This window comes from Neolamprologus multifasciatus, chromosome 3, assembly GCF_963576455.1.
Source record: "Neolamprologus multifasciatus chromosome 3, fNeoMul1.2, whole genome shotgun sequence".
NCBI classification, from domain to species: domain Eukaryota; kingdom Metazoa; phylum Chordata; class Actinopteri; order Cichliformes; family Cichlidae; genus Neolamprologus; species Neolamprologus multifasciatus.
The window spans coordinates 30,067,561-30,095,321 of NC_140441.1; the positions used below are offsets into that span (position 1 = coordinate 30,067,561).

The window sequence follows — 27,761 nt, forward strand, 5'->3', positions numbered from 1 at the left end:
AAGTGCTGGGACCATGACTATCAAATACAAGTTGCCAATACTACTGACAATAAAACAAAAGCAAACCTGCTTTAAAAAACTAAACAACAGCAACAATAGTAAAAACAATCATTGCTGAATCGTAGTTTTAAAGACTACAGTCCGTTGAGGAGCTTTGTGTAGAAATGTGGTCCATCTGGCTACACAACATCACAGTAAATGCATTTTTTCACCAGACTATACAGGTACCAAGACCATTGTGTTTGACCTTTTTCTCATGACACTAATAATGGTTTAGGAGTAAAGAATGTCGCCATGGGCGGAGCAAGTTTTCTAGAGATTTAAAGTCTAAGACAATGTGAAAGAGGTGTAGTTGGCAATGGCTCTACAACAGCTTGTGTGCGGGTTTAATTTGATGATCATACTCTTTTGCAAAGGTGAGGATTTTTCTTCACTTATTTCTTTCTCATTAACTAGTTTAATTAGAATTAATTAAAAGTATAAATGTTAACTATTCTAAACTATTCTAACTATTCTAATAGTGTCATAATAATAATAATAATCATCGTCGTCGTCTAATATTATAATGTTATAAAAGTAAATTAGTTAAACTCACTGACTGTTTAAAATCTGAAACCATATGCAAATGTTCACACTGAGTGACTGAGTGTTTGACTCCGTTTAGCCAGTTTCTTCTTTACTAGTTTAGATTTCAGGTTAGTATGTTTTGTCAGCTGTGCAGGTTATATTTTGCAGTGTTCATACTGACAAGTGATCACTAGCAGTGCAGATTTAATAAAATTTCTAGTTTACTTAATTCCTAATTAAACTTGGGAAGATTATTTTATTTTATTATCCTGTTAACAATTTGTTGATTAACTATTAACATGATCCGTTGTGTTATTGTATAGTTGAAAATGGTATTTGTAATATGGCTAATGATTTTTTTGGATAGCTATCACAATAATGAAACTGAGGTTTGTAATACTGTTATTATCACAAATGATTTATGGTCCTGGCGCTGGTGTATGATCCAACAGTAAACCTGGAGGTGGTACAAATTCTTTTGGCAATTCAAAAATCTAAATAACTTTTTCTCTTTGTAAATGCTGCTGTAAATATCTCCATGAGATATGTTAGTGATCAGACAAGTCTCACCTTTGGAGTGTCACAGTACCAAGGACAAAGCACACTTTGTCTGTGAAACACTTTGACAAGAGAGTGAGAATGAGCTCACTATAAATCTGTCACAATTACGTTACCTTATTAAGTTTTTATTAACAAATGCATAATATATAAAATAAAATAATTGTCAACCTGAGGCCATCAGAATATTATTAAGATAATTATTATTACAATACTGGACAGACTGACCTAAAACAACCATAAATTATTACTTAAGTGATAATTATTATTGAATTATTCAAATGTTTATACATATATACACAAATGTCACGTGAGTGATGTCAAACGTTTTCTTCACTGTAGCATTTGGCATCTCCCAACAATACAATTTGATACCCAAATCAAAACACAGCCAATAAAACACAGTTCTCTTCATGTAAAAATCAATAACTCAAAATTAGCAGCCAAAGGGTTAAGTCTGCAGTTCCACACACTCATGTGAAGCTACAGTTTTCCCCTGGTCTCTCGTCCTCCTGCTCCTACTGAAAACACACGTAAATACACTCTTTTTACCACTAGGGTGAATTAGGCATTGGAAATGACTAATCCTAAAATAAGTCCAGTCTTTTATCTCAATTTTCAAGTCTGTCAAAACTTTAGTCCACATCGTCAGTCCAGTCACACGCATTCATTGACACGCATCCATACCAGGTATTGCTGATAATGGAGTCTCACGCACAAAATTTTTGCGTATCCATTAACAGCAAGACGATGTCATCAGTTTTAAAAGAAAAAACAATTCTTTATGATTTTGGACTGGACTGACTTGCTGCAATCCTTTTAGGCTGGGACTTACCATCTAATTGTGTCCCACATAGATAACTTTCTCCAAAGCCCATTGTAATTTGGAGAAGCTCACCTTATATTTGATCTCAAGTTTTACAGCGCTGTTAATTCCAATCTTGCAAGCCTGCTTAAAAGAGAAAGAGAGAGAGAAAGAGAGATGATTATTCAATTATCAACAAGACATCACCACCGGAGGAATGATGCCTGACCGGTCCTTCTAAGTGTACTGTTATATATAAACTATTAAGCCTATTTCAGGACACGCCCAAACATAAACTATTTTCCTGTCACCAAATGAACCATAAAAGCTTCCACTCCTAATAAGACAATATGATGTAGGGTCTAGAACTCTCGCTACCATAACAGGCAGTGCTATTGTCACTGCTCCTTGCTTTATTTAATTGCTGATGCTTACCTGGTCTGAACTCAGACTTGAGAGTCACTACCTCTGTTCATTTTCCCCACATCATATTTACTGGTTGCCCACAAGTGCTCCACAATTCTGGAGAGTATGGGGTCAGCTGGCATAGTTCCACGCAGGGCTGGACTGGGACTGGAGACCGGCCCACCAGGTATTATAGTAAAAGCCATAAAGCCTTTGAATGAAAGCAAACGCTGTTGTGACAGTGATGTACACTGTCTTGTTGGTATATGTATGATTTCTATTCATTTTATATCAGATAAAAACTTTGGTTGTAAGATTCAGATAAGTATTTATTAAAACTTAGATATTTTAAATGAGAATAAGAAAGAAAAGTATTTCTTTGTGCCCCCTTTTCCCTGTTAATGCCCTACCTGGACCCAAGAGAGAAAAGCTGATCAGCTGATCATTAATCAGTTGCATGATTGAAGTAGAAACAGGAGAGGGAGGGGGAGAGAATGAGAGGAGAAGAGGCAACTGCAGCGTAAAGACAGAATAACTCCAGCTTTGTTCGTTTTCACCTCAATATGAAATGTGTAATATTTTCTCTGAATACAGGACAATTTCGTTTTTTTATGGGACGGTTGGCAACTCTACTAACTAACCTTATGAATAAAATAAAGTTCACTATCAGTAACATCATAGCACCCACCCAGCTGTATAGAAACTCAGTCATGCTAGCTAGTACGCAGTACAAGTTACTGTAACTGACTGTAAAAAGTCAGCACAACGAAAATAAACTCCACCTAAACTTGGTTTATATCTGACCCAGATAGACTGCAGGTCATAACTTCTTACCTGAAGTTTAGTTCACCTGACACTCAGATCGGCGGCCGCCTCGGGTCTCTCCTCCTCCTGCCTCCCATCTCACAATTTACTATATTGAAAGTGCATTTATTACCTAATCACCAGTTGGTCATACCAGTTTTCCTCTTTTCTTTTCTCCTTTTCTCCTTTTCTTTTTTTTCTTTTCACACATGTCAACCTGTTGTTCTGCAATCCAGAGAGTTACGTATTAGCAGTGGACTCAGCGTTTGATAGGAAGTGACTGTTGAGTCTATTTTAGCATTAATGAGAGATATGGGCGTGTTTATGAGTGTAAGCTGGTCTTCTTTGCATGTATGGTTAGTAGGCGGAGGTGGAGCTGTGGATTGAAACAGTCTCCCCCAGCTCCTTATTCTCCCCAAAAAGCATTTCATGTCTGTGTGTGTGTGCTGTCTTTCTCGCTCTCTCTTTTTTTCCCATTTTATTGTGATAATCTGGACACTTTATCAATCCTCCACAAGTCCATCTGCCTTACTTTTCAACTCAGTTTTCATATTCTCTCACTTTAACAACATCATCCTTCATTTTCGTCCATGTTCTCTTCCCACTCCTCACAACTGCTGTCTCCTCCCCCACATCTGCGGCAGTTCTCGGTTGTTGACATGTCAGAGGCCCAGTGGGCCGTTCCTCTTCAGCTTTGTCTTATGTCTTTCACTCTTTTCTTCCTTAGCCATTTCAAATGTGAGACTCAGAGCGTCTTCTCAACTCCATTCACACACAATGATGTTGCAGGTGATCCTCTCAGCCTGTGATCAAGAACGCATGCTTCAATCTGCAATAGTATTTGTACATGCTGCTGAACTCTTTGAAATTTAGGGCAGCGCTGTTATCTGTTCACTTGGTGTTGACTCTTAACGTTGATGCTTTTGCTCTGAAGCTGCCCTTTGTCTTCAGGGAGAGATTGACCGTCCTAGAAGCTTCTTTTCAGAATAACATATACATGAAGGTGAAGCTGTGAATTTTCAGCCAAAACATGGCCTCGTTGTGGTTCCAATTATTATATCTATCATTATGCTCTGGCCAATGTGCTTGTGGAGGGGGTTGATCCAGGTCCGTAGTCACGTGTATTAACACACTAAGAGATTTATTTAATATTTCATCCCTAGTTATTTGACACTCTTGAAACACATTTCTCCTTGTTGCTAATTTAAATATTTTTCCAATTCATCCTGTTCTTCTTCAGCTTTTGTGCACAATTCATAATAATCCCCCCCTTTTTTTTTTGCTCTTGACTCTCTGTTTTAGGCACTTTTCCCCTGCAGTCACACAGACTGCTTCTCCTAGCTCCTCCTTGGTTCCACCTCACACTCAGCTCCTCCCCTCTGAGTTGGGCCGTTTGCTCTTCCTCCTTCTGTCAGTCTGGCTCACTCCACTCTGAGAAACACTTCTCCTCTCCTAGAATGTGACACGATACCTGTCACATTCTATTCCACACACACACAGAGCTGCGGAGATCTACTATGCCAATCCAACCCGCCTCTTTTTTCAATGCAGCTGCTATTTAACAACACAAAATAACTCACTTTCCTGTGAGACAGGTCACAACATATGAGACTCTTAAAGTCCTTTTAATCTAAACAGTCACAGTCAATTTTACACTTTATGGCCAGCAGACATCAACCTGCAGTTGTTAACAAAATTCTCTTGCTCCGCACTATTGTAGTGCTCACACACTATTGCAGAGCGCGTCTCACTTTGCACACACCCAAACACACGGTTTTAGACGCAAGTTTCAACTTTAAGCCTAATTTACTAACCCAAAATTGACCCACACAGTCTTTAGGCACTACAGCAGGCTATCTCAGCTCGGAATCTAACCAGCAAAAGAACTTAACCCCACTGTCAAGCAGACTGTCAAATTTTAACTTTTCTTTTTTATACACACACACAGTCTAAAGGCACTTTAGCGGGCCAACGATCTTAGCTTGGGATCCAACCAGTGAAAGAACTCGGGCCTACTCTCATACATGCTGTCAACCGTGGCAAATTTAACTACTCAATTTCAATCGAGACGCAACCTTTCGCTCTTTCACATTCACACACACAATCTAACGGCGCTGCATGGGCTCGCCGCTCCCCGCACAGAATCTGGCCAGCGGAGAAACTTTGGACTGCTCTTGTGGAGGCCGTCAACTGTGACGATGATACCTCACCTCGATTTAGCTGTTCGGGGGTCCACACCTGCCCAGGTTGCCACCCTAGTTCCAGTCCCATGGGTCTCGCCTCACGTCCAAAGCGAGTGGAGCCACCACGCCTAAGGATAATTACTCTTACTCTTTTCAGTCGCTATCCACAACAGCCAATTAGTTTTACTCGGCTTATTACACCCACAATTTAGTTGCTCTAACACACTGGGACAGATCATACATCACCTCTTTGTCTACTGCAGCAAATTGACACTGAGAATTCCATCAACTTAGCGAACACACAATTTAGATAAGCTCCAACATGAAAGCTTTGATTTAACAGGTGGTGCTTACCTTTATTTTAAAATGAGAATGAGGGTGTCTGTTCGCTTTGCTGGTTGACCCCCCCAAACCACTTAATCTGTCTTCCTTAGCCTAGTATTGGAATCCCGGATGAGCCCCCAATTGTTAAATATCAACACTTCACCAAGTTCTTTTGACTCGTCATAGGCATCTGATGGAAGACAAAACACTGTTCAGTAGACAATTTCACACTTTTTTCTCTTACACAATTACTCCTAGAAGGGAGAGGCGTCCTGTAGTGATGGGATTTATGGCTCTTTTTAGAGATCCGGCTCTTTCGGCTCGACTCACTAAAAAGAGCCGGCTCTTTCGGCTCCGACCCGGCTCTTCGGGTTGTTTTGTTGCTTTAATTATTTAATCATTAACAATAATATAAAATTATGCAGAAAAGGAATTACTAATGTTAAAAAAAAGTGGTTTTATTTATATATGTTTATATATGGCCCCTAGAGACAAAGCACGTACAAACTCTAAAGAATATACAAACTCCAAAACACATTTCTAGCGTTTACTGAACTTCCAAAACAGAGCTACCCAGATCACTTAAATTACACAATTGAAAGCATGTGTGTATTGTTTGTGTATTTATAGACAAGCACTCATATTTATTCAAATAATTAAAAAAAAAAGAAGTTCATTTACCTGTTACTACCACACACCAAATCTGGTTGTTGATACTTCCTGGCTTGTGTAGCCACTAGGAAACAAAAGCTCAACACTGCGCCCTAGCATCACGGAGCACTTCTGTTGTCTTTTGTACGTGCTTCTGAGTTTTTACGTGTTTTGGAGTTTGTACGCGTTTTGGAGTTTGTACATGCTTAGGAGTTTGTACGTGTTTTGGAGTTTGTACGTGCTTTGTCTCTAAGGGCCACCATAAATATACTTTATTTATTCACTCCACATAAAATGTAATAAATAAATCATGTAATACAAAAAACAACTATTTACATTTTAAATTTTTAACTATTTAAATTTTCAGCTTTTTCCTTTTAAACAAATTTAACGTGAAACAACACAAAACACTGCAAACCACCACACAATTAAATATAAATTAAAATATTAAAACAAAAAGAAGATGCACATTCTCTGTCATATGGGCCTGCATGATTTCCGAATCCTTTATCATCTGCAACTGAAAATAGTGGATGATTACTATACCTTTCTAATGTGACGTTGTTGTCCCTCGCTCTCTTTCTCTCTGGCTCTGTTCCTGTGCTACTGCGAGTGTAACTAACGCCCCTCCCCCCTCTGCCCAGCGCAAAGTACAGGCCGGGCGTGTGGAGTTTAGCGGAAAAAAGGGCGAGAGAGAGGGTGAGAGAAAGAAAGAAAAAACCTCACGGCTCCCAATAAGGAGCCGGCTCGCGTCGTTCACTTCAAAGAGCCGGCTCTAAGAGCCATTTCGTTCGCGAACGACCCATCACCAGCGTCCTGCATGACACAGTGCAGCAGATCTCAAAATGAGGGTGTACCCCTAACAGTTATTACTAGCTCTCTCATTCTAGTCTAAACAACAGTGCTTCAGTAACTTTCCACTAGAAGATGGAGCCCTGTTATCTACTTTTTTCCCCAGGCAAGCGTGGGTGAGAATCTACCCCCCAAGGACACGTAGTCTAATGCCTTTATTTTTCAGGGCTGTGTCCACTTAATACTATATGGTTATATGGCATTTTAGTTAATCCAACGCATAGAATTGAGGTACTTCAAATAATTTAATCTCAACAGTATTCAAGAGTTTAACCAGTTATTAAATAATATATTATTACGTGCAATTTTTTGTAATCGGTGGTGAGAAAAACTGTGCCAAATTCCTATCAGATATGCCAGGGTAGCAGTTTAAAATTAAATGGAGTTTGTCAGATTTTTATTTTTTGTGAAAAATATTTTGATTTAAGAATTATGAAAAAAAGACTTTACTGTTAAGTTTCACATATTTGCTTTCTCACAAGTGCAAGACATCTTCTGCTCTAAACTGGTTTTGTCTTTTTCCACTTTTCAGGTTGTCACGCACAACTGCCTGGTGAGCAAAAAAAAGCATTGTTACAATTTACAAAATCATCAAGTTTCATTTTTGATCTTTTTTTTTTTTTTTTTTTTTTTACATATTTGATAACGAGACAGAAATGCCACCATCACTTACATTTTCTAATACAGTCCGTGACTTAGTGTGCAATCTTCTAAATTAAACCTTGCATTTTTCATGTAAATTTTTGGTGCTACGGTGTAATTTTAGTTTCCTTAAAAAATAATTCAGCGGACATTAAGGCTAAGGATGTCTTTTTAGTAGAAAGAAACAAAGTATACAAAGTATTTTTCAGCAATAAATGGGTTCAGAAAGTAAAAAAAAAAAGAAAGAAAACAGTTGCTATAGCCTACTGTATGCAATTTTTACGTTTTTTATGGTTTGCTTTTTCAGGTGCATCCACAATCAGATTAACTGGATCTGGATCGACTCGATGCTCTGGCAGAGTTGAAATCTTTTACAATAACACCTGGGGAACAGTTTCTGATAATAACTGGGACTTAAAGGATGCTGAGGTGGTTTGCAGACAGTTAGACTGTGGGTCGGCACTGAAAGTTCCTCAATCAGCTCAATTTGGTGCAGGAACTGGACAGATTTGGCTCAGTGATGTAACCTGTTCAGGAAATGAAAGTTCTCTGACTGAATGTCAACACACTGGATGGGGAAACTACTACAACTACTATGGACATTCTTATGATGTTGGTGTCATCTGTTCAGGTGACAAAACTTTTTTATATGGAACATACTACATAGGGGTGGGTTGTTAAAAATCATAGAAATGTAAACTTAAAATTATGCCAAAGTGCAAAACGTTCAGCTGTGTCTCTAATAAACCTCTGTAAAATTCCTCTGCTTCACTTCAGCAGCATCAGGTAATGTTCATATGTTTATTTGTGGTATTCTTCCGGTTTTGACCTACTGCAGAGTATTTTTAGAGGTTATCTGCTATTAAAAGCCAAGCCAAATCCCCATCATGCTTTTCTGTGTTTTAGCTGCAGTACCTTTGACACAAAAGCATCTTGTCATGGTGAGCTGTGTGACAGGCAGAGGTTTGACCGACGCAAAGGACTCAGACAAGGAATATTTAACTTGAAGGCGACAGTTTTTATTCACTGGCAGAAAACAAACTTAGAAATACAATACACGAGCACAAGAATTAAAAGCTAAATTCAAACTAGGAAGGATGATCAAAACTGGGATTTCATGATGTGGCATGACATAACCTGACAAAACAGATAACAGAATTCCAGAACTGAAACCATAAACAATGGAGAAGGACTACCAAAGCAAAAAAGGACACTTAGACAAAGTACCAAGATGCAGACTAGACACTAAGATGTGGAAACTAGAGATGGCACGATACCACTTTTTTATGTCCGATACCGATACCGATATCATAAATTTGGATATCTGCCGATACCGATATGAATCCGATATAGTGTTTTTTAATCAATAAAACTGTTTTTTTAATATCTTGCTGCATTTTGTATAAGTTTATACTCAAGTTTAAATAAATAACAACACTAAAGCTATTCTGTTATACCTATATGTAAAAAATACACTGCGCCCAAAATATTTCATAGTTCAGCAATACTGATCAATCTAATAAAGTTAAACCTGCTCCATCCTTCCTATTCTGGTATTTTAAAGAGTACTTAGCAGAAATATTAAGCAACCTAACTAATAGGGCTGCAAACTCCCAGCAAAAAAAAAAATAGGGAACCACCCACACCCCCCACCTCATGATGCTTAATCGATGTAATCAAATTTAATTTGATGCAGGGAGGAAAATGCACAGAAATAAATTATTTTTCAAGAATAATTAAATAGATTCAACATCTTTCTTCAACAAAATTGCAGACTGCACAGATGGTATCTTCCCAAAGGAAAAAGTACTATAGCTTACTAGGGTATATTAGAATTAACAGTTACTATATACAGTAATGGACTTATATATATTTTTTACATCAGATTAAAACTTTGGGTGTAAGAGTCAGATAATTATTTATTAAAAGCTAGACATTTTAAATGAGAATAAGAAAGAAAAGTATGTCTTTGTGCCCCCTTTTCCCTGTTCATGCCCTATCGGCCCCCCTGGCTAAACTTTGCTAGATCCGCCCCTGCACAGTTACCAGCCGTCAGCTGCATAGAAAAAGATCCTGGTGTAGAAAGTAATATTAAATAAATTCTAACAACAGCTTATCAAGCTTAAACGTGCTGCTGTTGTTTAGCCGCTGGTTTCCTCTTTCTGGTGCAAAGTGGGCCAAAAACAAACAAGAGAGACGGACTCGCGACAGAAAAGCCGATCAGCTGATCATTGATCAGTTTCACGTTTGAAGTAGCAGCAGGAGTGAGAGAGAGAGAGAGGCAGTCGCTCCATATATTGGTTGTTAATCTTAACGCGGGAATGCTTTACAAACATTCAGAGATGAACTTACACACTTGCTTTACTTCTCTCTGGGAAAACGTCCTCGGAGATGAAATGCTGGTTTGGTAGCACACAGCCGCTCTATCAGGTGATGCACACTGCTGCAAGTGCTACGGTTATGAGCCAGGTTACGCCTTGTAGCAAGTTTTGTGAGGTGCTTTATTGATATTTAATGGATCGGATTACATTTTTTATTTCTCGCCGATATCCGATCCAGGAATTTGGGTCAGTATCGGACCGATACCGATACCTAATATCGGATCGGTCCATCTCTAGTGGAAACATAGGAACCTTAGGAACAGGTTTCATAAAAGGAAGGCAATCATCAGCAAACACACATAGATTACTTAATTTAATAGACTACTCATACAGTAAAAACATTTTAACCACAATATTATCTCTAGATGCAGAAAGCGTTTGACAGGGTTAACTGGAAATTTTTATTTGCAACTTTAAACAAATTTGGCTTTGGAAACTTTCATAAACTGGCTAAGAATATATAATTCCCCAACAGCTCATGTCAGAAGAAATGACCAGACATCCTCCAGCTCCTGTCTCCTGAGGAGCACCCGAAAGGGTGCCCACTCTCCCCTTCACTTTTTGCAATTTTTATCGAACCACTAGCAGCAGCACTTAGACAAGCTACAACAATTAAGGGCATAAAATGTAAGAACGTAGAACATAAAATCAGTCTCTATGCGGATGATGTGTTGCTTTTTCTCCAAAACTCACAAACCCACCTTTCTGAGGTAATTACTCTAATAAACTGGTTTTCAAGAGTTTCAGATTATTCAATTAACTGGTCAAAATCTACAGTTCTTCTGTAGATTTTAACTGCTCCTTCCATAATTCTTCTTCTGCCCCACTACAATCTGGAAATATTAAATATTTAGGTATTAATGTCTCTCCTAAGCTTTCAGACTTAACTAAATTAAACCACATCCCACTTCTAAAGAAAGTAGAAGGCGATCTGACTAGATGGAAATCTCTACCCATATCACTCATGGCAAGGGTCGCCACTATAAAAATGATGATCTTGCCAAAAATAAATTACTTATTTTCAATGATCCCGAACAAACCATCACAAGATTGGTTCAGATCTCTGGATTCATATATTTCTAAATTCCTTTAGAAAGATAAACCCCTGCGTATCAGTCTAAAAACGCTACAAAGAACCAAGGATAAAGGAGAATTAGATGTGCCAAACTTTCAACAATACTTCCAGCCAACAGGCTTCAGTTAATCTCGGGATGGTTAAAACATACCTTCTTAGATGAGCCCTGGCTAGATGTTGAACAGGCACTTTGCAATAATCGAGATTTCAGACCTACCATTTATCAGCTCAAACATCAAAAGACATGAATGCTTTAAAAGCATCAGCATCAGCTCTTCTCTGACAGCATGGTGGGAGTTTCTAACAATAACGGAGTCTTCATTAATCCCATGCAAACGCACATCTATCTGGAATAACCCTGACATATTACAAAACAATAATATGATTAATTTTCCAGAATGGAGTTGTAAAGAAATTAAATACTTAGAACATATATTAGAAGGAACAGACTTTACTCCATTTGACAGACTAGTTACACAATATGGGATCAACAAGAAAAGATTTTTAGAATATCAACAAATTAAATCCATAATAAAAAATAAATTTAACCTCAGTCAAGTTGAATTACAAACACCACCAAGTGCGGTACATTTTCTTACTCTTAAGTGCCCCAAATTATTGTCTAAAATATACAGAACACTTTCTAAAATAGATGAATCAATATCTCTTCCTATTGCAAAGTGGGAAGCAGATTTATCAGTCAGCTTAAAAACATTTAAATTGATTAGAAATCCCAGTCTGCAATTAATACAATACAAAATACTACATAGAGTGCACTATACAGGTCATCGGATATTCCAGATGGGCTTTACATCTTCCAACAACTGCTCACACTGTCAAGGCAATACACCAGACAATTACATGCACGCTCTTTGGTTCTGTCCACCAGTGCAGAAGTTTTGGCGCGGGATATGTAAAGACTTATCAAAGTGTCTGAAATGTAAAATTCCAACCTCCCCTTTAGTGTGCTTGTTGGGCAAATTGGACGATGTCACTACAGAAACTAATACAGCCCACATGGTTTTTACTGCCCTATGCATTGCCAAGAAAACGGCCCTCATGAACTGGAAAAACTAAAATAATCTTAATTCTAGCTAATATAGAAACGATCTAATAGATCACATTAGTCTCGAGACAGCCTCTGCCACCACATTAGATCAATCCCTCTGGACTCCTTTGATCGGGGTTGTGGTTTGGTCCCGCCTTTGCCTGGAGGGCTTAACCTGGGGGTTGTGGTCATAACCTGGTTAGTGGCTCTGGTTGTGGCTCGGGAGGGGCCGTGCTAACACCTGCTGATCTCTGGCAGCAGCACCATGCTCTCCTGTGTTTCAAATGCACTTTAGAACAACACGCAGCAACACTACACATGAGCGAGAGGAGGGAGCCCCCGTTCTCTGCTGGCCATCAGGGGCAGGGGGGCTGGGAGGAGGTGTTGACCGTTTGTTTGGGATCTGGGATGTGGGGGCCTCCCTGCTGCTGTGGAGCCTGGGGCAGTCTGCTTGCCTCCACCCCGGGGGAAAGGGTAACATCTCCTGGGTCTAGGTGCCGTTTCCCCTTCTGGGGGCGTGGATACCTGGACCCGGGGTATAGAGTTTGTTTGGGGAGTGTGATTGTGTGTACATGTCCATTTATGTCTATCCTTACATTGGGTGAGTGCTGAGTGTTTGTATATGTGTGCATGAGGGTGGGAATGCATGTTTGTGTCTGTGTATGCCTGTTTGTCTGTGTCTATATGTCAGGTCGGGTCTTAGACTCCACCTCTCTGGAGCCTATCTCCCCCGTCACCACACTCCTTGCCGGTGACTGATGCCCTCAGGGGTCGGTGCGTTGGTGGTTCTTGGTGTCCGGGCTGGGCGCTCAGGTAAGCACCAGCTCACACCTGGTGGCTACTTGGCGGGGCCTGGCGACTGTTGCTTGGTCAGGCCTTTTCCGTGGTGTAGGGGGCCTTCGGGCCTCCGGCCTCTGGGCCTGAGGCTTGATTCACTCTGGCACAGCTGGCTGCCGGCAGAGCCGGCGGGCATGCCAGTGCAGCCCCCTCTGGTTTCTGCTACGTGGCTAGTGGGTGACCCCTCATATTGGGCTCTCCTCAGCTCTTCCCAGGAGGGTGGCACAGATGCCCCTCAGGTGGTCCTCCTTGGGCTCTCGCACTCTGGGGCCTCTGGATGTCTGGAGCCTGGATATCCTCCATGCCTGCTTCATGCCCTAGGGGGTGGGGCTATGGCTCTCTACACCCTTTAGCAGACCGTTACATGGGGAAACCTTTTGAATATGAGCGTGCTGATCCACACAGGTGTGCACTTGGGTGTTCACTGTTCATAGAGATAAACTACATCTTTCTTGACTGCTACTTCAAGGCACATTGTGCGCTGTCGGTCCTGCGTGCTGCACAACAGCATTCAATATTTAGTATTTACTGCTGTTTACACTTTACACACTACAAAGAAAAGAAAAAAGAAAAAGGAAATATAGGAATCTGAAGAACAGAGATGACACAAAACAGAAACCACAATCCAGGGATGTACCGTAACCAGAGAACCATAACTCCTAATAATAATCTGAACTGTCAGTTCACCAATAAACACAAACCACTGGGTCCGTGACCCAGTACAGTGACACATCTGCTGTGGTGTTTACACCTCTTATGAATTCATGCATGTCAGCTTTGTTTTTATACATAGATATAAAAATATGGTTATGTACTGATAGATGATCATGATAATTATAATATTTCTGATATTTCTGGGTCAAAATTGAATTGAATCGGTATTGAATTACTGTAATTATAGAAATCAATTGCGATACCAAGCCCTAATACTGCACGTCACTGTGTTTTTGACTGTTATGCATCTATATTTTCTTTAAGGGATGTATATTGAAATATAGTTTGTGTTATATCTTTTACATACAAGGTGTGATCAGATTAATTGGATCTGGATCAAGTCGGTGTTCTGGCAGGGTTGAGGTTTATCACAATAACAGCTGGGGGACAGTCTGTGATGATGGATGGGACTTAAATGATGCTAAGGTGGTTTGCAGACAGATAAACTGTGGGTCGGCACTACAAGCTCCTCGATCGGCTCACTTTGGTGCAGGAACAGGACAGATCTGGCTTGATCATGTGACCTGTTCAGGAAACGAAAGTTCTCTAACTGAGTGTCAACACAGTGGATTTGGATCAAACAGATGTGAACATGGTCAGGATGCTGCTGTCATCTGTTCAGGTGTGAAAACTGCTGGATCAACGTGATATTGCAAGATAGTCTTTTTTGAGGTAAGGCTGTATTTAAATGTTTTTCATGTTCTTTGCCTTTTAGATCTGATCAGGTTGGCTGGTTCTGGATCGAGCCGATGTTCTGGCAGAATTGAAATCTTTCACAATAACGTCTGGGGAACAGTCTCTGATTATAAATGGGACTTAAATGATGCTGAGGTGGTTTGCAGACAGATAAACTGTGGGTCAGCACTACAAGCTCCTCGATCAGCTTACTTTGGTGCAGGAACTGGGCAGATTTGGCTCAGTGGTGTGAGCTGTTCAGGAAACGAGAGTTCTCTAACTGAGTGTCCAAACTTTGGATGGGGAAACTACTACTACCACAACTACAATGGACATGATTCTGATGCTGGTGTCATCTGTTCAGGTGACATCACTTTTTGGCATGGGACATACTCCATGTTAATGTATTTTTGTGTGATATGTATCTTTGTTTTCTTTAAGAGACATATATTAAAACATAGTTTGTGTTATGTCTTTTTCATTTAAAGGTCCAATCAGATTAACTGGATCTGGATTGACTCGATGTTCTGGCAGAGTTGACGTTTACCACAATAACAGCTGGGGAACAGTCTGTGATGATGGCTGGGACTTAAATGATGCTGGGGTGGTTTGCAGACAGTTAAACTGTGGGTCGGCACTGGAAGTTCCTCAATCAGCTCACTTTGGTGCAGGAACTGGACAGATCTGGCTTGACAATGTGACCTGTTCAGGAAATGAAAGTTCTCTAACTGAGTGTCAACACAGTGGATTTGGATCAAATGGATGTGAACATGGTCAGGATGCTGCTGTCATCTGTTCAGGTGAGATATTCTTTTGATCATCTGATGAATGTTAATCACTGTAAAAATAACTTTTTTTTTACACTTCCATCTTCCACTTATTAGTGTGTTTTATAATGAAATTCAGTGTGAACAGTCAAATTCATCTGTACAATAAACACACTGTAGAGTATTTAAGCGGTAAAATGTTTGCATCTTTCTCTATAAATGCGGCTCAGATCCAGAGAGCTATACATTACTTGTTAATAACTTACAAGATTACAAATTTCATTTTAAATACCTTAAAGGAACATTTTAAAAGTTTCAAATGATCATTTATGAGCGACACATGGAAGACATTTTCAGAGAGGGAAAGTCAGGCAGACATGTGTGTGTGTGTCTGTGTGTGGGTGTTTGTGTGTGTGGGTGTTTTTAAGGGAGACCATACCCCTGAAAGATATGTTAAAGTCTGCAACTTGAAGTTTTCTAGTTCTTTTCAGGTCTTTTAATTGAAACAATTCAAACAAAGTCTCCTGCTTCAACTTTCTTAATGTGGATGTTCTGCAGTCCTCACAAACTCTGTCATAATACAAATTTTTGAGCTGAATGTCTTTCTAGGTCAGGAGTGAATCCATTGGACTTTTTATAGCCTGTCTTTTAGGGTTCAAGCTGTTTTGACTGACAGTATTACACCTTTCAGTTTACCATTGTAATCTATGGCTGGACACTAAAAGAATTCTATGTTTGGTCACCTTCACATCTTCTCTGTGCTTTGTTTGCAGCTGTGCCCATCATTTTAACTGGATCTGGATCGACTCGATGTTCTGGCAGAGTTGAGGTTTACCACAATAACAGCTGGGGAACAGTCTGTGATGATGGCTGGGACTTAAATGATGCTGGGGTGGTTTGCAGACAGTTAAACTGTGGGTCGGCACAGGAAGTTCCTCAATCAGCTCACTTTGGTGCAGGAACAGGACAGATTTGGCTTGACAATGTGACCTGTTCAGGAAATGAAAATTCTCTAACTGAGTGTCAGCACAGTGGATTTGGATCAAACAGATGTGAACATGGTCAGGATGCTGCTGTCATCTGTTCAGGTGTGAAAACTGTTAGACACAGTGGCTTGCAAAAGTATTCGGCCCCCTTGAACTTTTCCACATTTTGTCACATTACAGCCACAAACATGAATCAAGTTTATTGGAATTCCACATGAAAGACCAATACAAAGTGGTGTACACGTGAGACGTGGAACGAAAATCATACATGATTCCAAACATTTTTTACAAATAAATAACTGTAAAGTGGGGTGTGTGTAATTATTCAGCCGCCTTTGGTCTGAGTGCAGTCAGTTGCCCTTAGACATTGCCTGATGAGTGCTAATGACTAAATAGAGTGCACCTGTGTGTAATCTAATGTCAGTACAAATACAGCAGCTCTGTGACGGCCTCAGAGGTTGTCTAAGAGAATATTGGGAGCAACAACAGCATGAAGTCCAAAGAACACACCAGACAGGTCAGGGATAAAGTTATTGAGAAATTTAAAGCAGGCTTAGGCTACAAAAAGATTTCCCAAGCTTTGAACATCCCACGGAGCACTGTTCAAGCGATCATTCAGAAATGGAAGGAGTATGGCACAACTGTAAACCTACCAAGACAAGGCCGTCCAAGGCCGAACAAGGAGAGCGCTGATCAGAAATGCAGCCAAGAGGCCCATGGTGACTCTGAACGAGCTGCAGAGATCTACAGCTCAGCTGGGGAAATCTGTCCATAGGACAACTATTAGTCATGCGTTGCACAAAGTAGGCCTTTATGGAAGAGTGGCAAGAAGAAAGCCATTGTTAACAGAAAACCAAGAAGTCTAGTTTGCAGTTTTCCACAAGCCATGTGGGGGACACAGCAAACATGTGGAAGAAGGTGCTCTGGTCAGATGAGACCAAAATGGAACTTTTTGCCAAAATGCAAAACGCTATGTGTGGCGGAAAACTAACACAGCACATCACTCTGAACACACCATCCCCACTGTCCATTATGTTGGTGGCAGCATCATGTTCTTGGGGGGGGGGGGGGGGGCTTCTCTTCAGCAGGGACAGGGAAGCTGGTCAGAGTTGATGGGAAGATGGAGCCAAATACAGGGCAATCTTGGAAGAAAACCTCTTGGAGTCTGCAAAAGACTTGAGACTGGGGCGGAGGTTCACCTTCCAGCAGGACAACGACTCTAAACACAAAGCCAGGGCAACAATGGAACGGTTTAAAACAAAACATATCCATGTGTTAGAATGGCCCAGTCAAAGTCCAGATCTAAATCCAATCGAGAATCTGTGGCAAGATCTGAAAACTGCTGTTCACAAACGCTGTCCATCTAATCTGACTGAGCTGGAGCTGTTTTGCAAAGAAGAATGGGCAAGAATTTCAGTCTCTAGATGTGCAAAGCTGGTAGAGACATACCCTAAAAGACTGGCAGCTGTAATTGCAGCAAAAGGTGGTTCTACAAATTATTAACTCAGGGGGCTGAGTAATTACGCACACCCCCAGTTTTCAGTTATTTATTTGTAAAAAATGTTTGGAATCATGTATGATTTTCGTTGCACTTCTCACGTGTACACCACTTTGTGTTGGTCTTTCACATGGAATTACAATACAATTGATTCATGTTTGTGGCTGTAATGTGACAAAATGTAGAAAGGTTCAAGAGGGCCGAATACTTTTGCAAGCCACTGAGGTCTGTTCATTTGTCTCTTCCATTAAGTCTTTTTTGATATAAGAATTTATTATAATTTTTTTCATGTTCTTTCCCTTTTAGATCTGATTAGATTAGCTGGTTCTGGATCATCTCGATGCTCTGGCAGAGTTGAAGTTTATCATGATAATGTCTGGGGAACAGTTTCTGATTATAACTGGGTCTTAAACGATGCTGAGGTGGTTTGCAGAGAGATAAACTGTGGATCTGCACTAGAAGCTACTCCATCATATAAATTTGGTGCAGGAACTGGACAGGTCTGGCTCAGTGGTGTGAGCTGTTTTGGAAATGAAAGTTCTCTAACTGAATGTCAACACACTGGATGGGGAAACTACTACAACAACTACTACAGTTTACATTCTTATGATGTTGGTGTCATTTGTTCAGGTGACATGACTTTTTGATATGAAAAAACTGCATGTTAATGTGTCTTTGAGTGTTATGCATATGAATTTTCTTTAAGATATATATTGAAATATAGTTTGTGTTATGTCTTTTACATACAAGGTGTGATCAGATTAACTGGATCTGGATCGAGCCGATGTTCTGGTAGGATTGAAGTTTATCACAGTAACAGCTGGGGAACAGTCTGTGATGATGGCTGGGACTTAAATGATGCTGAGGTGGTTTGCAGACAGATAAACTGTGGGTCGGCACTGGAAGTTCCTCAATCAGCTCACTTTGGTGCAGGAACTGGACAGATTTGGCTCAGTGATGTGAGCTGTTCGGGAAATGAAAGTTCTCTAACTGAGTGTCAACACAGAGGATTTGGGTCAAACACATGTGAACATGGTCAGGATGCTGCTGTCATCTGTTCAGGTGTGAAAACTGCTGGATCAACATGATATTGCAAGATAGTCTTTTTTGAGGTAAGGCTGTATTTAACTGTTTTTCATGTTCTTTGCCTTCTAGATCTGATCAGGTTAGCTGGTTCTGGATCGAGCCGATGTTCTGGCAGAATTGAAATCTTTCACAATAACGTCTGGGGAACAGTCTCTGATTATAACTGGGACCTAAATGATGCTGAGGTGGTTTGCAGACAGTTAAACTGTGGGTCGGCACTACAAGCTCCTCGATCAGCTTACTTTGGTGCAGGAACTGGACAGATTTGGCTCAGTGGTGTGAACTGTTCAGGAAATGAAAGTTCTCTAACTGAATGTCAACACTCTGGATGGGGAAACTACTACTACTACTACTACTACTACTACTACAATAGACATTATTATGATGCTGGTGTCATCTGTTCAGGTGACATCACTTTTTGACATGGGACATACTCCATGTTAATTTTTTTTTTGTGTGATATGTATCTTTGTTTTCTTTAAGGGACATATATTAAAACATAGTTTGTGTCATGTGTTTTTCATTAAAAGGTCCAATCAGATTAACTGGATCTGGATCAAGTCGGTGTTCTGGCAGAGTTGAGGTTTACCACAATAACAGCTGGGGAACAGTCTGTGATGATGGCTGGGACTTAAATGATGCTGGGGTGGTTTGCAGACAGTTAAACTGTGGGTCGGCACTGGAAGTTCCTCAATCAGCTCACTTTGGTGCAGGAACTGGACAGATCTGGCTTGACAATGTGACCTGTTTGGGAAATGAAAGTTCTCTAACTGAGTGTCAGCACAGTGGATTTGGATCAAATGGGTGTGAACATGGTCAGGATGCTGCTGTCATCTGTTCAGGTGAGATATTCTTTTGATCATCTGATGAATGTTAATCACTGTAAAAACAACCTTTATTTTAGACTTCCATCTTCCACTTATTGGTGTGTTTTATAATGAAATTCAGTGTGAACAGTCAAAGTCATCTGTGCAATAACCAAACTTTTGAATATTTAAGCGGTAAAATGTTTGCACCTTTCTCTATAAACGCTTCTTAGATCGAGAGAGCTATACATTACTTGTTAATAACTTACAAGATGAAAGATTTCATTTTAAATACCTTAAAGGAACATTTTAATAGTTTCAAATGAACATTTATGAGCGGGACATGGACGATATTTTCAGAGGGAAAGTCAGGCAGACGTGTGTGTGTGTGTGTGTCTGTGCGTGAGTCTGTATGTGTGTGTTTAAGGGAGACCATACCCCTGAAAGATTTGAAAGTCTGCAACTTGAAGTTTTATTATTTCTTTTTAGGTCTTTTAATTGAAACAATTCAAACAAAGTCTCCTGCTTCAACTTTCTTAATGTGGATGTTCTGCAGTCCTCACAAACTTTGTCATAATACAAATTTTTGAGCTGAATGTCTTTCTAGGTCAGGAGTGAATCCATTGGACTTTTTATAGCCTGTCTTTTAGGGTTCAAGCTGTTTTGACTGTCAGTATTACACCTTTCAGTCTACCATTGTACTTTAACTTGGAATCTATGGCTGGACACTAAAAGAATTCTATGTTTGGTCCCCTTCACATCTTCTTTGTGTTCTGTTTTTAGCTGTGTCCATCATTTTAACTGGATCTGGATCGACTCGATGTTCTGGAAGAGTTGAAGTTTACCACAATAACAGCTGGGGAACAGTCTGTGATGATGGCTGGGACTTAAATGATGCTGAGGTGGTTTGCAGACAGTTAAACTGTGGGTCGGCACTGGAAGTTCCTCAATCCGCTCACTTTGGTGCAGGAACTGGACAGATTTGGCTTGATCATGTGACCTGTTCAGGAAGTGAAAGTTCTCTAACTGAGTGTCAACACAGTGGATTTGGATCAAACAGATGTGAACATGGTCAGGATGCTGCTGTCATCTGTTCAGGTGTGAAAACTGCTGGATCAACATGATATTGCAAGCTAGTCATTTTTGAGGTAAGGCTGTATTTAACTGCTTTTCACGTTCTTTGCCTTTTAGAGCTGATCAGGTTAGCTGGTTCTGGATCGAGCCGATGTTCTGGCAGAGTTGAAATCTTTCACAATAACGTCTGGGGAACAGTCTCTGATCATAACTGGGACCTAAATGATGCTGAGGTGGTTTGCAGACAGTTAAACTGTGGGTCGGCACTACAAGCTCCTCGAACAGCTTACTTTGGTGCAGGAACTGGACAGATTTGGCTTGATCATGTGACCTGTTCAGGAAATGAAAGTTCTCTAACTGAATGTCAACACCCTGGATGGGGAAACCCCTACTACTACAACTACAACTACTACTACTACTACTACTACGACTACCACTACAATAGACATCATTATGATGCTGGTGTCATCTGTTCAGGTGACATCACTTTTTGGCATGGAACATACTGCATGTTAATGTATTTTTGTGTGATATGTATCTTTGTTTTCTTTAAGGGACATATATTAAAACATAGTTTGTGTCACGTGTTTTTCATTAAAAGGTCCAATCAGATTAACTGGATCTGGATCAAGTCGGTGTTCTGGCAGAGTTGAGGTTTACCACAATAACAGCTGGGGAACAGTCTGTGATGATGGCTGGGACTTAAATGATGCTGGGGTGGTTTGCAGACAGTTAAACTGTGGGTCGGCACTGGAAGTTCCTCAATCAGCTCACTTTGGTGCAGGAACTGGACAGATCTGGCTTGATAATGTGACCTGTTCAGGAAATGAAAGTTCTCTAACTGAGTGTCAGCACAGTGGATTTGGATCAAATGGATGTGAACATGATCAGGATACTGCTGTCATCTGTTCAGGTGAGATATTCTTTTGATCATCTGATGAATGTTAATCACTGTAAAAATAACTTTTTTTAGACTTCCATCTTCCACTTATTAGTGTGTTTTATAATGAAATACAGTGTGAACAGTCAAAGTCATCTGTGCAAGAACCCCACTGTAGAATATTTGAATGGTAAAATGTTTGCATCTTTCTCTTTAAACGCAGCTCAGATCCAGAGAGCTATACATTACTTTTTAAATAACTTATAAGATTAGAGATTTCATTTAAATACCTTAAAGGAACATTTTAATAGTTTCAAATGAACATTTATGAGTGGGACATGGAAGATATTTTCAGAGAGGGAAAGTCAAGCAGACATCTGTGTGTGTGTGTGTGTGTGTGTGTGTGTGTTCCTGTATAGCTATTTTTGTGAGGACCGACATCTTCATTCTACTACACTTGTGAGAACCAACAGTCACTTGTGAGGACACATAAACCGGTCCTCAAAAATTTGAAGGCTTGTAAAGGCGTTCTTGATGCTCAAAATGTGGTTTTAGTGTCAGGGTTACAATTAGGATATGGTTAGGTTTAGGGTAAGAGCTAGGGAAAGCATTATGTCAATGAAGGTCCTCACTAAGACTGCTGAACGGGCTTGTGTGTGTGAGTGTGTATGAGTGTGTGTGTGTGAGTGTGTGCATGTGTGTGTCTGTGCGTGAGTGTGTGTGTGTGTGTTTAAGGGAGACCATACCCCTGAAAGATTTGATAAAATCTGCAACTTGAAGTTTTCTAGTTCTTTTCAGGTCTTGTAATTGAAACAATTCAAAGAAAGTCTCCTGCTTCAGCTTTCTTAATGTGGATGTTCTGCAGTCCTCACAAACTTTGTCATAATATTAATTTGCGAGCTGAATTCAATTCAATTCAATTCAATTTTATTTATATAGCGCCAAATCACAACAAAAGTCGCCTCAAGGCGCTTCATAGATACAGAGAAAAACCCAACAATCATATGACCCCCTATGAGCAAGCACTTTGGCGACAGTGGGAAGGAAAAACTCCCTTTTAACAGGAAGAAACCTCCGGCAGAACCAGGCTCAGGGAGGGGCGGCCATCTGCTGCGACCGGTTGGGGTGAGAGAAGGAAGACAGGATAAAAGACATGTTGTGGAAGAGAGACAGAGATTAATAACAGATATGATTCAACACAGAGAGGTCTGTTAATACATAGTGAGCGAGAAAGGTGACTGGAAAGGAAAAACTCAATGCATCATGGGAATCCCCCGGCAGCCTACATCTATTGCAGCATAACTAAGGGAGGATTCAGGGTCACCTGGTCCAGCCCTAACTATATGCTTTAGCAAAAAGGAAAGTTTTGGTTAGATACCATATTTCTAAGCTTTTCAGCGCCGAGTACAATGACCTCAGTTTTATCTGAGTTAAGAAGCAGAAAGTTAGTGGCCATCCAAGTCCTTATGTCTTTAAGACATTCCTGCAGTTTAACTAATTGGTGTGTGTTATCTGGCTTCATGGACAGATAGAGCTGGGTGTCATCTGCATAGCAGTGAAAATGTATGCTATGTCTTCTAATGATGCTGCCTAGGGGAAGCATGTATAATGTAAACAGAATTGGTCCTAGCACTGAACCCTGTGGAACTCCATAATTAACCTCAGTGTGTGAAGAGGACTCTCCATTTACATGCACAAATTGGAGTCTATTAGATAGATATGATACAAACCACTGCAGTGCAATACCTGTAATACCTACAGCATGTTCTAATCGCTCTGATAGGATATTATGGTCAACAGTATCGAATGCTGCACTAAGTTCAAGCAGGACAAGCACAGAGATGAGTCCACTGTCAGAGGCCATAAGAAGATCATTTGTAACCTTCACTAAAGCTGTTTCTGTGCTGTGATGAACTCTGAAACCTGACTGAAACTCTTCAAATAAACCATTCCTCTGCAGATGATCTGTTAGCTGTTTGACAACTACTCGTTCAAGGATTTTTGATATGAAAGGAAGGTTGGAGATTGGCCTATAATTAGCTAAGACTGCTGGGTCTAGAGATGGCTTTTTGAGTAAAGGTTTAACTGCAGCCACCTTGAAGGCCTGTGGTACATAGCCGATTATTAGAGATAGGTTGATCATATATAAGATCGAAGAATTAATCAATGGCAGGACTTCTTTGAGCAGTTTTGTAGGAATGGGGTCTAAAAGACACGTTGATGGTTTGGAGGAAGTAATTATTGAAGTTAACTCAGAAAGATCGATTGGAGAAAAAGAGTCTAACTTAACATTAATGGTACTAAGAGTAGCTGTAGATAATATTACATCTGTGGGATGATTATTGGTAATTTTTTCTCTAATGATAAAAATTTTATTTGTGAAGAAGTTCATGAAGTCATCACTAGTTAACGTTAAAGGGATGTTTGGCTCAAAAGAGCTCTGACTTTTTGTCAGCCTGGCTACAGTGCTGAAGAGAAACCTGGGGTTGTTCTTATTTTCTTCAATCAGTGATGAGTAGTAAGCTGTTCTGGCTTTGCAGAGGGCTTTCTTATAAAGCAACAAACTATTTCTCCAGGCTAAATGATGATCCTCTAAATTTGTGACACGCCATTTCCTCTCCAGATTACGAGTCATCTGCTTTAGGGTACGTGTTTGAGCTACAGTATCCAGAGTCGTACGTAGTGAGGAGGTGAAATTATTAACAAGATAATCGACCTCTGTTGGGGTAGCGTTCAGATAGCTGCTCTGCTCTGTGTTGGTACAGGGCATTGACGATGATAACAGTGGCTGGATTATATTCTTAAACTTAGTTACAGCGCTTTCAGAAAGACATCTACTTTGATAAAGTCCACTCTCCACTGCTGCGTAATCAATTATTGTAAATGTAAATGTTATCAAGAAATGATCAGACAGGAGAGGGTTTTCAGGAAACACTGTTAAATGTTCAGTTTCTATGCCATATGTTAAAACAAGATCTAGAGTGTGATTAAAGTGGTGGGTGGGTTCTTTTACATTTTGAGAGAAACCAATTGAGTCTAACAACAGATTAAATGCCATATTGAGGCTGTCATTTTTAGCATCAACATGGATGTTAAAATCACCCACAATAATTATTTTATCTGAGCTCAGAACTAAATTAGATATAAAGTCTGAGAAATCAGACAGAAACTCTGTGTAAGGCCCAGGTGGACGATAGATGATAACAAGTAAGACTGGTTTCTGAGTTTCACAGCTGGGGTGGACAATGTTAAGCATCAGGCTTTCAAATGAATTAAAAGTCTGTCTTGGTCTTTCATTAGTTAATAGACTGGTGTGAAAAATTGCTGCCACACTGCCCCCTCGACCTGTGCTTCGAGATTTCTGGTAGTTAGAATGACTCGGGGTGTTGATTCATTTAAACTAACATAATCATCCTGCTGCAACCAGGTTTCTGTAAGGCAGAGTAAATCAATTTGTTGATCAATTATTAAGTCATGTACTAACAGAGACTTGGAGGAGAGAGACCTAATATTTAATAATCCACATTTCACTGTTTTACTCTTTGGTTCAGATGTGGATATTGTTCTTTCTTTGTAAATGTTTAAGTTGTTTGTTGCTGGTTTTTAGTTTGTTTTTTGTCTTTTTGGAAGCTGACACAGTCTCTATGGAGATGGGTTTTTGGGGGGGGGGGGGGGTAGCAGGAGGAGAGAAGCTGCAGAGAGGCGTGTAAGACTGCAACTCTGCTTCCTGGTCCCAACTCTGGATAGTCATATTTTGAGGGGTTTAATAAATTCGTCCATATTTCTAGAAATGAGAGCTGCTCCATCCAAAGTGGGATGGATGCCATCTCTCCTAACAAGACCAGGTTTCCTCCAGAAGGTTTGCCAATTATCTATGAAGCCCACATCATGAATGTCTTTCTAGGTCAGGAGTGAATCCATTGGACTTTTTATAGACTGTTTTATTAGTGTTAAAGCTGTGTGGACTGACAGTATTACACCTTTCAGTTTACCGTTCTGCTATAACTTGGAATCTATGGCTGGAAACTGAAAGTATTCTATGTTTGGTCCCCTTCATATCATCTCTGTGTTTTGTTTTCAGCTGTGTCCATCATTTTAACTGGATCTGGATCGACTCGATGTTCTGGAAGAGTTGAAGTTTACCACAATAACAGCTGGGGAACAGTCTGTGATGATGGCTGGGACTTAAATGATGCTGGGGTGGTTTGCAGACAGTTAAACTGTGGATCGGCACTGGAAGTTCCTCAATCAGCTCACTTTGGTGCAGGAACAGGACAGATCTGGCTTGACAATGTGACCTGTTCAGGAAGTGAAAGTTCTCTAACTGAGTGTCAACACAGTGGATTTGGATCAAACAGATGTGAACATGGTCAGGATGCTGCTGTCATCTGTTCAGGTGAGAAAACTGTTAGTTAGTCTGTTCATTTGTGTCTTCCATTAAGTCTTTTTTGATATAAGGATTTATTATAATGTTTTTCATGTTCTTTCCCTTTTAGATCGGATAAGATTAGCTGGTTCTGCATCATCTCGATGTTCTGGCAGAGTTGAAGTTTATCACAATAATGTCTGGGGAACAGTTTCTGATAATAACTGGGTCTTAAACGATGCTGAGGTGGTTTGCAGAGAGATAAACTGTGGGTCTGCACTAGAAGCTACTCCATCATATAAATTTGGTGCAGGAACTGGACAGGTCTGGCTCAGTGGTGTGAGCTGTTCAGGAAATGAAAGTTCTCTAACTGAATGTCAACACACTGGATGGGGAAACTACTACAACTACTACTACAGTTTACATTCCTATGATGTTGGTGTCATTTGTTCAGGTGACATGACTTCTTGATATGAAAAAACTGTATGTTAATGTATTTTTGAGTGTTATGCATCTGTATTTTCTTTATGATATGTATTGAAATATAGTTTGTGTTATGTCTTTTACATAAAAGGTGTGATCAGATTAACTGGATCTGGATCGACTCGATGTTCTGGTAGAGTTGAAGTTCATCACAGTAACAACTGGGGAACAGTCTGTGATGATGGCTGGGACTTAAATGATGCTGAGGTGGTTTGCAGACAGATAAACTGTGGGTCGGCACTGGAAGTTCCTCAATCAGCTCACTTTGGTGCAGGAACTGGACAGATTTGGCTTGATCATGTGACCTGTTCAGGAAATGAAAGTTCTCTAACTGAGTGTCAACACAGAGGATTTGGATCAAACAGATGTGAACATGGTCAGGATGCTGCTGTCATCTGTTCAGGTGTGAAAACTGCTGGATCAACATGATATTGCAAGATAGTCTTTTTTGAGGTAAGGCTGCATTTAACTGTTTTTCATGTTCTTTGCCTTTTAGATCTGATCAGGTTAGCTGGTTCTGGATCGAGCCGATGTTCTGGCAGAGTTGAAATCTTTCACAATAACGTCTGGGGAACAGTCTCTGATTATAACTGGGACCTAAATGATGCTGAGGTGGTTTGCAGACAGTTAAACTGTGGGTCGGCACTACAAGCTCCTCGATCAGCTTATTTTGGTGCAGGAACTGGACAGATTTGGCTCAGTGGTGTGAGCTGTTCAGGAAATGAAAGTTCTCTAACTGAATGTCAACACTCTGGATGGGGAAACTACTACTACTACTACTACTACGACTACTACAATATACATTATTATGATGCTGGTGTCATCTGTTCAGGTGACATCACTTTTTGGCATGGAACATACTGCATGTTAATGTGTGTTTGTGTGATATGTATCTTTGTTTTCTTTAAGGGACATATATTAAAACATAGTTTGTGTCACGTGTTTTTCATTAAAAGGTCCAATCAGATTAACTGGATCTGGATCAAGTCGGTGTTCTGGCAGAGTTGAGGTTTACCACAATAACAGCTGGGGAACAGTCTGTGATGATGGCTGGGACTTAAATGATGCTGGGGTGGTTTGCAGACAGTTAAACTGTGGGTCGGCACTGGAAGTTCCTCAATCAGCTCACTTTGGTGCAGGAACTGGACAGATTTGGCTTGACAATGTGACCTGTTCAGGAAATGAAAGTTCTCTAACTGAGTGTCAGCACAGTGGATTTGGATCAAATGGATGTGAACATGGTCAGGATGCTGCTGTCATCTGTTCAGGTGAGATATTCTTTTGATCATCTGAT

General features: G+C 40.2%; 1 protein-coding gene across 1 annotated transcript; it reads left to right on the forward strand.

The window, feature by feature from the left end:
* Positions 1–330: 330 nt before the first annotated feature.
* On the forward strand, positions 331–27,537 carry LOC146522500 (scavenger receptor cysteine-rich domain-containing protein DMBT1-like). The gene is made up of 18 exons (XM_085144529.1): positions 331–416; positions 7,682–7,702; positions 8,099–8,422; positions 14,157–14,468; positions 14,562–14,885; positions 15,010–15,321; positions 16,062–16,376; positions 18,079–18,402; positions 18,523–18,834; positions 18,928–19,263; positions 19,389–19,700; positions 20,448–20,762; positions 20,856–21,215; positions 21,340–21,651; positions 25,700–26,014; positions 26,115–26,438; positions 26,559–26,920; positions 27,424–27,537. Exons 1-17 carry the CDS (start codon positions 359–361, stop codon positions 26,894–26,896), a joined length of 4,914 nt encoding a protein of 1,637 aa, XP_085000655.1. The 5' UTR covers positions 331–358; the 3' UTR covers positions 26,897–26,920; positions 27,424–27,537.
* Positions 27,538–27,761: the final 224 nt, after the last annotated feature.

What these genes read in the sequence shown, in the direction of transcription:
- LOC146522500 (XM_085144529.1), top strand. Translation starts at nt 359, where the DNA reads ATGGCTCTACAACAGCTTGTGTGCGGGTTTAATTTGATGATCATACTC. An exon ending in GATCATACTCTTTTGCAAAG is followed by an intron (nt 417 to 7,681) that starts GTGAGGATTTTT and finishes TCCACTTTTCAG; the next exon opens with GTTGTCACGCACAACTGCCT. An exon ending in TACTGCTGTCATCTGTTCAG is followed by an intron (nt 21,652 to 25,699) that starts GTGAGATATTCT and finishes TTTTGTTTTCAG; the next exon opens with CTGTGTCCATCATTTTAACT.